The 13,960-nt window shown below is 37.9% G+C and overlaps 1 protein-coding gene across 1 annotated transcript in view; it reads right to left on the bottom strand.

The window, feature by feature from the left end:
• CADPS2 (Ca++-dependent secretion activator 2) overlaps positions 1-13,960 on the bottom strand; it is a 143,534-nt gene that overhangs the window by 56,799 nt on the left and 72,775 nt on the right. The window contains 1 exon segment of the mRNA XM_014549913.1: positions 4,272-4,383. Coding sequence (XP_014405399.1) covers positions 4,272-4,383 — 112 coding nt within the window.

Genomic DNA, 13,960 nt, shown 5'->3' with positions numbered 1-13,960 from the left:
CGGCAAGGGGCGGGTCTATCAGTTACTATGGCGCTGCCCGCGAGCCTGCGGGAAGGGGGGGTGGGCTCTGTTACTCACGGATCTGCCGCGGGGATCTCCGCACTTTTGGTGTCCGCAGGTCTGTAGCTGTGGTCGCAGGTCTCTGTCCCCAGTGGCTGCAGGGTCCTGGTATGCGTCTGAGATCAGACTGGGTGGTGCTGAGGCCAGGATCCTAGTCTCAAGCAGCTCTGTTTCCCAAGATGGCGTGGTCGCTGTGCCTGGGCTGGCCGCCTAGGAGTGTCCGCGCCGGGAGCTGGACTCCGCCGCCTAAGACTGCCCGGTTTAGCAGCCCCTTAGAAGACCTGCAGAATCTAGCTGTCCCTAGCTCATACACACACACCACACACGTCCACACACTCCTCTATCACTTCTTTGCACTCTCACACTCTCTCCCTCCCTACCTTCCTGCTGGTCGCCATTTTTTTCTCCCCCAGGTTATTTTTCTAATAACTGGCAGAAAGAATGTCTTCTTAGCAACACTTTTAAAAGTAAAAAGTTATTTGGGAAGAAATTTCAAAAATTCATTTTGTACTCAAGAAAACCATTTGGCAAGTTAAATACCGACCGGGGAGTACAATTCATTCTGAAATTCTCAATGGAAATTGCCTAGCCCACAAATAGATGTCCTGTGGGATCATTATTTAAATTTTCGTAGGGCTACGTTAGTATGGCTAAACTTGCTTTTAAAGGTTTCTGGACAAAATTATCTTGATCATGATAAACCTTAGAATTCTGGGTGCTTGGCTGGTCAACTGCTTATCTGGTAGAACAACCCCATAATATAAAACATTCCCTGTTCTGCCTCCAGGTATTCCCTTAGTACCTGGTGGAGGGCTGGCAACCAATTCAGATGAAAAATCTCCATATGCCACCTCCATTTCCATAAATAAGTACTGGCATCTGCCATCTACAAACATAATCTGCATGTCAAGCACTGGCCAAAAAAAACACAACCTTCCACAGCCGAGGCCTATCTAATTTTGAGCTACCATTTCACAAAACTATATGCTATGATAGACTTTTTCTTATCCTTATTAATTATCAGTTCTAAACCCTGGCTACACATTAGTATCAGTGTGCAGCAATTCTCAATCCTAAATGTGCATTAGTATCTCCTGAGAACTCCTTCCTGAGTTCACCCCAAATCAACTAAAAAAAAATGTGGGCCCAGAACTTGCTTCTTTTCCAATACTCCCCACTGCGGTTCTTATCTGCACACAGAGTTGAGAAGCACTCACAGAAATAAAAAGACACTGGCAGCCAGGGAGAACCCTAATCAGAGTCAAATCATTGTATGAAATGATTTAAAGTATATTAAATGGCTATGCATAAAATGACTTTAGCTTAAATTATATTTGGTTCCTGCTTTAAGTCATGACATTAAATTGGCCTATACTCACAACATGATTTCTAAAACACTGTCAAATGTCCTCATTTTATCAGGTGTCACGTTTAATAATTGTTGTAGGATGCAGACTTTGGAGTCAGGTAAGCTGAGTTCAAATCCTGACTCTTGCACTTACACAATGGTTTTAACCTCTCCAATTCTCATTTTCCTTATCTAAACACTAAAGGCCCGGTGCATGCAATTCATGCACTCAGAGGGTGAGGGGGTCCCTCAGCCGGCCTGCGCCCTCTCACAGTTTGGGAGCCCTTGGGGAACGTCCAACTGCAGCGGAGGCAGGAGAGGCTTCTGCCACCACCACTGGGCTTGCCAGCCGTGAGCCGGGCTTCTGGCTGAGTGGCGCTCCCTTTTGGGAGCACACTGACCACGAGGGGGCAGCTCCTATGTTGAGTGGGATCGGGCTGAAACCTGAGGGGTCCCAGATTGCAAGAGGGCACAGGCCAGGCTGAGGGACCCCACTGGTGCACGAATGGGGCCGGGGAGGGATGTGGGAGGTTGGCCAGCTGGGAAGGGACCATGGGAAGGCTCCAAGGCGTGTCCGGCCTGGCCGGATCCCAGCAGCAAGCTAACCTACCAGTCGGAGCGTCTGCCCCTGGTGGTCAATGCACATTATAGCGAGTGGTTGAGCAGCCTTAGCATATCATTAGCATATTATGCTTTGATTGGTTGAATAGATGACCGGATGCTTAGCATATTAGACTTTTATTATATAGGATGGAAGGTTACTACCAGCCTTAAAGAGGATTAAATGGGGTTCGGATCCAATGGTAAGCAGTAATGATAATTGGTAAACCAATACAATGATAGAGAACTGGAACTAGCAATGACAACAGAGAGTTTTTATTTCACCTTGCTCAATTTATAGACAAGGGGTGGGGATCCAGAGAAGCAATACCTCCAGATGACAGTTAAAAGCTGGGTGGAGTCAAACTTTCTCAGCAGGGAAAACTGATTAAATAAGCCTGTTAGTTGCTCAGGGGAAAACTATTATCTAATATATTTGTTGATGAAAATCCTCATAATGACTAAACTTGCAATTTCTTTATTTTCACTCACTAGAATATTAATAAGAAGTCTTATTATCTTCCATTGCATTAAGTGACTTTTGACACAGCAATCAGACATATACCTTTACTGGAATATATTCTAAGGACAAAAAAAAAAAATCTGTAAAGAAATGCTGACCTTTACTTTGTAAGCTTGTTATTGGCTCTGTACTGTTGTGGTTTTTCTGAAAGGATTTTGTATGTATTATAAGACAGAAAATGAGTAAGTATATTGATGCTGTGGGGAACCAGGAAACTCATGATATATATATAATTTCTTTACCAGAACTGATGATACACAGAATGTTGGTTTCTAAATTCCATCATTAGTAAAAGGTACCAGTGCTGATTACAGGCTGAGGGCAGGGAGGGTATAGGCTGAGTCTGATAACTCAAATGCCAGAAAACAAAGACAAATGAAATCATGTTTAATTACCATCAATATCAAAATAATCTGCCATTATCTGACTCCAGATATGACACAATTAAAACAAAAAGCACAAAACATCATAAAGGTAGTGCTTTTCCCAAAAATGTTAACCTGAATCTAATGATGAAAAAATAATAATAAAACAAGTCCTGAATAAAAAACATTCTACAAAATTAGTTCAAACTCTTCAAAAATTTCATCATCGTGACAAAAAAAAAAAAAAAAAAAAAAAAAAAAAGGGGGGGGTAAAAAAAAAAAAAAAAAAAAAAAGAGATAGAGGCGGGCATTATAAAGTAAAGGAGACTAAGTAGTCATAACATCCAATGCACTACATGGCGTGACCCTGACTGTAATCTGGATGAGAGGGAATCTAGCTTTTCTAGACATGTTGGGATAATTAGAGAACTCTGAATGTTGACTAGCACATATTATTGAATAAATATTAAATTTCCTAGGTGTGATAAAGGAATTGAAGTGTAAGAAAATACTTGTTTCTTAGAATATATATGGTAAAGTGTTTTAAAAATATTTTAATAACATTTAATTTTAAATCCTTATTCTTATAAATCTTTTTAAAACCAACCTTTGCATTCTGAAATAATTTTTTACAGAAAAGTTGCAAAGATGGTATTGAAAGTTCTGATATACCTGTGACAATTCCCCCATAATTAACAGCATACATCATCGTACATTTGCTTTTTGTTTTGTTTTTTTACACATATGTTTATTATTTCCATTCTTTGTTGTTGTTGTTAATCCTCACCCGAGGACATTTTTCCATTGATTTTTTGAGAGAGTAGAAGGGACGGGGAAAGACACATTGACATGAGACAGACACATCAATAAGTTGCCTCCCACACAAGCCCCAACCAGGTCTGGGGATCAAGCTTGCAACTGATATATGTGCCCTTGATGGAATCTGATCTGTGACCCTTCAGTCTGCAGGCCCATGCTCTAACCACTAAGCAACCTGGTTAGGGTGAGATAAAAGAGAAAAAATACATGTAAGAGAGTTCCGTAATTAGTCTAACCGTAATAAACATAAAGAGCAGATTACTTCAAACACAAAGATGATGCCTTTAACCCATGGACAGAAATGTTTGAACGAGAATTACCTTTTACCAAGAAGTACAAGTCGGCCTGTAGAGGACTTGTGTGAGAAGAATGACTCGAGTCAGTGACTATGATCTTATAGGTACCCCTTACATACCCAAAGCCTATCACAACACTATGTTATCAACAATTACGTTTAATACATTAGAGCTGCAAGCTGGGCTCCTGGAGAATGACTCTGAATGAAAAGAAGTTAAAATTGTATGACCTTGAACACACCGAGCTGGTCGCAACTCACCCTTCCCAGTTCTTTGTCTTCAAGGGCCAGGACGCCAGTGCTTTCTGTGAAGAGCTTCACTTTGACCACGGGCCTGGGATGGGTGGTGGTGAAATCTCCTTGAGTTCCCCATCTGCAAAGAAGAAAAACAATTCCCTTTGAAATGCAGCATTATTTTTCCCCCAGATAAACGTGCCTCCTCAGAAGACATATTAAGCGATACAAATCTTTGGTGGCTCAATGAGATTTTTATCTTTGCTTCTGTGTCTGACAGATGGCTCAATCAAGAAGGAAAATAACAATAAGCTTCACAGCTTGTAATAATTATTCAGCCATTCCGAAAATTAGTGCACTACAGTACAAAACTGGTGTGTGATAAGAATTTAGCTTAAGGTAAAGCAGAGCAGATGCAGCTATTAAAATCTATTCTTTGGTTAATTCAAATATAAATACAACACAATTATTTATGTACTAGAGGCCCGGTGCACGAAATTCGTGCACTTGGGAGGGGCCCCCAGCCTGGCCTGTGCCCTCTCACAGTGCGGGAGCCCCACAATCAATCGTCCCAAAGATGTAGGCCCTGCCCACCCACCCGGGACTCCTCGATGGACTGCCCCAAAGAGGTAGGCCAGAGCCAGGGGTCCCACCTCTGCACTGCACGGAGCCGCGGGACCCCTGGCCTCACCACGCGGAGCCGCGGGACCCACCTCTGTGCTGTGAGGAGCCGCGGGACCCACCTCTGCACCGCACTCAGCATCAAGCCCTCGCCCACCCATGCGCACCTCACCGCGCACGCAGCCTCCTGGTGATCGCTCGTTACAGCATGAGGGTGTCACGACCACATAGGCTGTTATTCTATAGGATGGCCGGGGGGAAATACTAAGGGTTTGTTCAGGTAAGAGGCTGTTTCCCAGAAAAGTGTTTTTGCATACTGAGGATTTTACCCCATCTCTTCTTGAAAAGTCTTTACTAGATATTTTATTTATATTTTAAAAAGTGAAGTTAATTATCTCAAGCCTATTACTTTACCTGATTTTTTTAAAGCTCTGGTCAAAGAGAAAGAAATAAGCATCACAAAAATGAGTGTTTTTCTGTTAATTTCCCAGTACAGTTTCCTAAGAATGGGATACTAGTAAGTCTGCCAACAGCTGGCTTTTCAAATCATCATCATAAAAAAAAAAAAAAACATGTTTTCTTGGCTTATCTTTTAATTAATGGCATTTCATCTTTACCACACACCAATTCATTCTAGAATATTTACCCATTTAACTGGCACATAGCTGATATTAAAAAATCTTATCAATAACTCTCAGATATCACAGGCATGAGATTCGGTACAGCATGAAGAAAATGCCATTGAGAAAAATATACATAAGAGAAAGAAAAAGTGAGATTTAACGAAGTAAAACTTTCTGTTAAAATAAGACACTTAATAAAAGTATCAATTATGTTGTTTATATGGTTAAAAAACAAATAATTTAGCATTTTTATGGAACTATCTAAATTTATTTTATAAACCTTATTCAGAAAGCAAGAGAAACTCAGAAAACTGAGAAGTATAATAAAACTTTAACAAATAATGGCGATGACTTCCTCTCCAATGCAGTTACATCACAATATGTGTACAGTAAACCCGAGGCCATTTCAACGACTGAAGAAACTAGTATCCAGATACAGTTTGATGTTTTTAAACTAGCATCAGATGCCAGAGGAAAGAGAGAGATTCAATTAGGATGGGAAAGCAGCTTAATTTCTACTTTAGACTTCTAGAAAGGAGTTAGCAAAGATTCTTTTGCCGTTTCATAGAATTAAGATGGTCTGAGAAAAGTAGAGCTGAATAGGAGTAAAAATAAATTTCTCCATTAGTGTGTAGAATCTGAAGCCTTGAATATAGCCAGGCAATCTGGATGAGACTCGAGTAGATCCCAATGACATATCCTTCTTGCTTTGGTAGCGCGTGCATCTTCCCGTGAGTACTTGAGGGGGGAAATGTATTCTCCATTGTGAGTACAATGTTGTATGTATGGCCGGCCATAAGATCAGGCTTGTTAACTCTGCTGTTTATATCTCTACTTTATTCTTACTGATTTTTGGTATCCTTTATATAGCAAGGTAGAACTATTACAATCTTCCATCAAGAGAGATGTTAATTTCCCTTTATATTTTTTCAACTTTTGTTGTCTATTTGGTGATGTAAAAATGTTCAATAGCAACCATGTTCTTTGCATATGAACTGTTTCCCTTTTCCAATCCCAGGGCTATCGTTATTTTTCAATAATTGGACCTGTGTAAAATTAAAGAACTAACACTATGCTAGGAAGGGTGAAATTAGAGTCATATGTCAGACTTACAGACCAGCTTAGAGAAGTCACACAAATAACCTAATCAACACATTGCAAATATGGACAGTAATTAATTAGAAAACAAAGAGTTGGCTAAAATTTGCAGGAAGTCATCAGTAATGTCGAACCTGGAAGGGAATCCAGGATATCCATTCCCCAAACCAATATGCCAATGAAAGCAGGAGACAGGTGCATGTCACAGGACCCAGTAGGTACTCTCTAACAGTCTTACCTACAAGGTCTGGAACCAATGAGTCAAGAGCAATACTAATGGCCAGCTCCTGTGGGGAAGGCCTCAGTCACGTGCTTTCAGATGGGGAGGCGTTAGGTACAAGGTACTGGCAGATCCTAGCTGAACAGACTAAGCTTTTACTGACATTTGACAAATATGTGCAGTTTTAAAGGGGCACATAAATATAAATATAGTGGCAATTAATAGTCTTTGTAAACATTCCAGGCTACAAACTTAAACTGACACCACATTGACAGTTTCTCCTATGAAAAATAAAAGTTAAAATGTATAGCTATAAAATGCTTGTGAATTCTATAATGAATGAGTTAAAAAGCCAAAGCCCTTCTCCCCCCAACCCCCCAAAAAAGGTAAGAAGATAACATGTCTATCTTCAATATCCGCCACCATCTTTCCTTGTTTTCTACTTAATTGACATGTTTAAACACTTTTAGGAATTCATAGCAGCAATTATCTTCCTACTCTTTTCTCTGTATTATGTGATAAAAGAATACATTACCCTTGCTGTCAATTTTCTTTGACTCAAAATACAGTGCCTTTCTCTAGTTCTATTTATGTATTATTTATGAGGGTTCAGACTTCCACTCTAAATCTTCAGATGAATAAAATATCTACAAAGTACCCTGATGAGGACAGCAGGACTTCCTGGCTATGACAACACAGGGTAGTTCATATGCCAACTGAAACAACTGACACTAATTATGTGTTGGATTACATAAAGGATACTGGGCATTTGTGTCAGGAGCCAAAATGTATGTGCATGTCTATTGATCCAGTAAGACCATATCCAGGAATTTGTCCTAACAAAATAATCCTGAGTATTGAAAAGACTGTAAGGTAAGCAGGAACATATTCACTGTAGCATTGTGTCTAACAGCAAAAGCAAGCAACTAATAGTAAGGGAATGATTATGTACATTATGTGGCATACAATGGAATATTTTGCTGCTACTTATAATGATGGCTATAAAGGTGATGTGAAACCGTATGTGATGTAACATGAAAAAAAAAACACAATAAAGAGGGCACAAAGCTGCATGTGGGCCTTTTATTCTTTCAAAAAAAGCTATTAACCTCATTGTGTGCCAGCCATCACTATTCTAGAGCCAGCAACCACAGTCTCTACCATCTTGGAACGTATATTCTAATACAAGATTAGAGATGATAGTTTCATTATTATACACAGTAACATATACCTCCCACCCTGGCCTTGCATTCTATTTTGTTCCTATTAGCAGTTTATTTTCTCTCATCATTGCTCCTTCCCCCACATCTCACATCATAAACAGGCTTCGTTTCCCTCATTCTTAACAGCTGGATACTTCCCAGGTCTCTCAGAATATCTAGAGAACTAGGTTTAAATTGCAACCTGAAAGGATTTTCAAAAATTCCTAGCATATTTGTTTGAAAATATGTTGAAAATCATGCACAGTAAAAAAAGTTATGTCAAAAAACATTCAAATCCCTTCTCAAAATTCTTCTTGTGAACATATAATGTATCCATGACTACAGAAGCGAAAACAGAAAAAAAAAACCATGCTCAACCTACATTCCTTATCTGTGACCAGCTCTGGAAATTAAATAAGACATACATTATTTCATCCATCTCTATATCCTTTTATCCACCCAACTGTGTGACCAGCATTGGGAAAGGATGGGTATTTTAAAAAATCAAGATGACGGATCCTGCACTAAATGCGCTCAGACTGTGGGGAAGACAGTGATGTAAGTCCATAAATATACATAATAAGTCGAAAACAGAATTGAAGATGGTTCTAAATTGCAGTTCTTAATTACTTCTGAGATGGGGAACTTTTTCTTTATTAGTCATCTGCATTTCTCTTATGACTTGCCTTTTTATTACCATTGTCGATTTATCTATTAGTAGACTTCCTTTTATTCGGTGATTTAACAGAACTAGTTATAAGGAGAAGACATTTACTGTTTCTGATACATCTGGTAAATACTGTCACACCTGGTTATTTTCTAGTTAACTCTTGTTTATGGCTTTTGAAAATGCATAGTTTAAAAATGTTAGGTAGCACAGTTCTATCAACTTGATTTATAGTGTCTGATTTTGACATCCTCAAGAGTCTCTCCTTAACCAAAAATTATATTAACGGGTATTTCTTACACATTCCCATAGTTTAGATCTTCAAGTTTTCTGAAAGTTAACACATTGCGGACAGATCACGAGAATTCTTGCTTCATAGTACACAGTGTTTTACAAAGTATCACACATTAAAAAGATATTAGCTTGTAAGAACATGTAATAAATAACTTCAAAATGCAATGAGTATTTAATTTTAAAGCGTGCCTTTAACATTTATGTAAAACGTTTTTTTGTACTCATTCAATAGAAACTTATCTGGCCACTGGGTAAAGCTAGCAATAAAACTACTGGTCCGCAATGTGTTAATAATGATATTAAATGGCAGTTTCATTTAATTCTTCATCTATACCAATCTCATGTGGTTTAGAAGTCAAATGTATTTATAAGATTATCTTACAAACTTGGGTTTGGTTTTGAATTTTCTGTCCTAAAGATTTATCTCCTGAGTTGTGCTATACAGTTTGAATTATTATAGTGTTATTAGAACACAAAGGAAATAGTTATTTTATTTTGAACTTATTATATGCCTTTTTTAAAAAAACATATTTTTATTGATTTCAGAGAGGAAAGGAGAGGAAGAAATAGAAACATCAATGATGAGAGAGAATCAATGATGCCTCCTGCATGCCCACACTGAGGATTGAGTCTGCAACCTGGGCAGGTGCCCTGACTGGGAATAGAATCATGACCTCCTGGTTCATAGGTCAATGTTCAGTCCACTGGGCTGAATTTACTTATATTTCTATTCAAGAAAAAGTGAGATCTCTCTATTTATTAGAATCTGTTCTAACATTCCTTGGTTCGGTCTTAAACTGTTTTCTTCTTCTAGGTAGGTCCTACACATTCTGTGTTAAATTCATTTTATAGTATTTTATATTTGGGAATTTTAAGTAATGTATCCTTTATATTGTCTGACTACTACTGGTATGCAAGAAAGTTATATGCTCTCTTCTTTTGTCATATGATAGTTTTGCCTTATTTCCAATTTAGCAATTGCTTTTTAAATGATGCTTTCTTCACCAAATTACCATAATTCTATTACAAAGATGGAGTTATTAAAATAATCAAATAATAATGGCATATAATTCCAAATACATCACTCATTTTTTAACAGAAAACATGATATAAGGAGATCTAACTATAGGGGCAGAAATAAAAGTCTTTGAAGAATTACACATAATACAAAAATTAAGAATAGAACTATCATATGACCCAGCATTCCCTCTCCTAAGTATATACCTGAAAAACTCGAAAACATGTATTCGCAAAGATATTTGCAGCCCTATGTTCACTGTAGCATTATTCTTGGTGGCCAAAACATGGAAATAACTAAAGTGTCCCACTATAGAGGACTGGATAAAGATGTGGTCCATATACACAATGGAATACTACTCAGCCATAAAAAGGATGAATTACTACCATTTGCAATAACATGGATGGACCTTGAGAACATTATGCTAAGTGAAATAAGTCAGTCAGGAAAAGCTAAGAACCCTATGATTTAACTCGTATGTGGGATATAAAACTGAAACTCATGGACACAAACAGCAATGTGGTGGTTGCCAGAGGGAAGGGGGAGGGTAAAGGGAGCCTAATATAAGGTGACAAGAGAATATTTGACTTCGAATGATGGGCACACAGTGCAATATACAGATCTTGTAATATAGAAACCCACACCTGAAACCGGTATGGATCATATTAACCAATGTCACTCCAATAAATATAAATTTTTTTAAATAAAATAATTACCTATAATTATTAAGATTTTGATGCTGTAATTATTTTAACAAACAATCCAAATACAGATAAATTATTTTCATAATTTAGGCATTTTAAGGACTAACATGATAAAACATTCCCCCAAAATATATGCCTCAATGAAAGCTTTGGTTCATAACTTAAATATCCAAAGCACCAGGTATTTGGTGGCACTGATTTAGATATTCTCTTGGGAAAGTAAAAAATCTTTCCAAGTTTTCTGCAATCGATTTCAAATAGGTCCAAGTCCTCTCTCTGCTGTCCTATAAAGGATTTGCCCAAGAAAATGAGATGGATTCACCCAATTCAAGGTAAACAGTTAGGACTGTTTTGAGTTATCTTGAATTACTAGTGTTTGCTGACAAATTCGATGGGCACGCTTCACTAGCTCTTTAAGAGGGACTAAGAGGTGAGTGCCTTCTTGGGAACTGGATGCCAGGGGACTTGACTGGCTGACTGAGGGCACACGGCTGTGTCCCTGCTCATGCAGCTACCTTGATGCAGGTGAGCTTTAATATGTTTTAGTTACATAAAGAAAGCGGTACCCCTCCCCTGTCTCTGTTGGTCTGCTATCAGTCATTGTCCTGCTCATGATGGCCATGAATCCTCCACAACCATTCTGAAACAATGTGCATGTAAAACAGGTATATTCATAGGACTTGTAAGATATACCAAGTAACTACAAGACCTCACTATTATGCATAGACAGGGCTATAACTTTTTAATTGAATAACTTAAAATTGGGGATTAAATTTAAAAAGAATTACTAACAGCCTGATTATTATATAAAAGAAGATTAAAAATAAAACACTGAAAGCACTTTAAAAACAATGTTAACCACTGTAAAAATGTTTTTATTTACTTATTTATTTTAAATTTATCTTTATTGTTGAAAGTATTACAATGTCCCCTTCTTTTTCCCCACTGACCCCCTCCACCCTGCACCAGTCCCTCCCAGGCCTTCACCACACTACTGTCTGTGTCCATGGGCTATGCATATATGCATCTAAGTTCCCAGGTTAATCTCTCCCCACCCTCCCTACCCCCATTGCTATCATCAATAAAAAATATCTTTAAATATAGCATTTCTGATTAATATGAGCAATTAAGACAGTCGTAAGCTTTTTCTAAGTAGAAGACACTTTTGGAAGAGCAGCTTTTGATATTTGAAAAGTTCAAGATTTCTAAGTCATTTCCTAAGGCCAAGCACATAAAAGTTTTATCCAATACTGACAGACTTAGGCCAAAGATGAAGGGAATGAAGAAGAAAACTACAATTTTCATGGAAATGTTGATGGCTGGTGACACATCATTTCCTATGGTCAAAACTACAAGAGGTGAAGGGACCTAACTGAAAAACTCAAATGTCTGATTCCAATAGGATGCTGAAAATTCAGGCCTATGCTTTTACTAAAAGGCTGCAAATGAAGACACAGATTTGAGCATTATTAACATAGAGACAGCAGGAGTAGCAGCAACAAGAATGAATGAGCTCATAAAGGGTGACCACTAAAACTCCATAATGATAGAGATTTATATCTTCTAAGTCCAGCCTATATGTGTATAGTATATATTCTTGTGTGTGTATCCAAAGCATATTTATTATTTATTTTAAATTAATGGGATATTCAAATTGTTCTATAACATATTTTTATATAACATCATATATTGTTCCTCTTTATTTATTAGTACATGGATGTACATAATTCTTTCTAAGACTGTATGCCTATACCAGCCGTGGGCAAACTACGGCCCGCGGGCCGAATCCAGCCCGTTTGAAATGAATAAAACTAAAAAAAAAAAAGACCGTACTCTTTTATGTAATGATGTTTACTTTGAATTTATATTAGTTCACACAAACACTCCATCCATGCTTTTGTTCCGGCCCTCCGGTCCAGTTTAAGAACACATTGTGGCCCTCGAGTCAAAAAGTTTGCCCACCCCTGGCCTATACCATAACTTAGTCTACCACTCTTCTGCTGGCGGACCTGTAGGTTGTTTTCAATTTTAACGAGTACAAAAAATGCTGCAGAAGATATCCTTCTGTTTATTCAATAGTTTTACATAAATATTGAGAAAAACAAAAGAACAAGGGCAGAACTCTAAGATAGTCCAAGATTTTAAACTGTTCTGAAATGTGAAAGGTTATCCTAAGTAATTAAAAAGGCTGATTCATAAGAAATTTTCATATGTAAAAAAAAAAAAAATTACCACAAATAGCCGTTATAATCAAAAGTTCAAATTTTAAAATTCATTACAATACAAAATCCAAATTGCTAGGTGATAGATCCCCCCTTCCTCCACTGGTGGGTGGAGTATGACGTAACCTGCAGCCCAGAAATATCTGAGTGACTAACCATGTACCTTATATGGACTATACATTGGACCACCACTCCACACCTGCCAAATACTCTAAGCCCTTGTCCTATATGGACAATGCAGTAAGCCACCAATCAGTGTGCGCCGAATACACTAAGCCCCCCACCCCTTTCCATTCTGCCCCTCAAAAGGCGTGCCCACCCCTGCACATGCTGCTGTCCTCCCCTTGCGAGACAGCCCGGCAGGTCCTTCTCCTCTAATAAAGCCTGTAGTCCTGGTTTCTGGCTTCTGTCTGATCTTTCACTAGGATTTCAAGATTTTACTGTGCACAAACATCCTTCAACTTCAATTTTAATAATCTGTAGAAGAGATTTAAACTTTTTAAAAAATATATATTGAATATATTCTTAAATAAAATTTCTATATATTTAATTAAATTAAATTTTGGTGATCAATAGTGTTTATGAAAATTGCCTTACTTGTTGCCATTATTACTGTTGACATACTTTAAAAGAATTTGAAATTTCAATTTGTGGTATATAAACTGAATCACACAGAGGTTAATAATACACCACAGGCAATATAGCTATAACAATGAGTTTAATTATGGCATGATTTTCTAGGTCATGAGGATAACATTTATCCAATCAATTACATTGTTATTTATGACATCAAAGTACATATTCTACTTTATGCTTTCAACAAAACCAAAAGACTTACTCTACATAGTTACACTGGGTGGGGCAAAAGTAGGTTTACAATATGTTCATATGTAAATAAAAATCTACACTAATAAAAGAGAAACATGGTAATTAGCGTACGACCGCTACCCTTTTCATTGGCTAATCAGTGAGTATATGCAAATTAACTGTCAGCCAAGATGGCGGCCGGCAGCCAGGCACTGAAGCGAGCACGAGGCTTGCTTGCTG

The sequence above is a fragment of the Myotis brandtii genome, unplaced genomic scaffold, assembly GCF_000412655.1.
Source record: "Myotis brandtii unplaced genomic scaffold, ASM41265v1 scaffold575, whole genome shotgun sequence".
NCBI lineage: Eukaryota > Metazoa > Chordata > Mammalia > Chiroptera > Vespertilionidae > Myotis > Myotis brandtii.
This window is presented reverse-complemented; position numbering and strand designations above follow the sequence as displayed.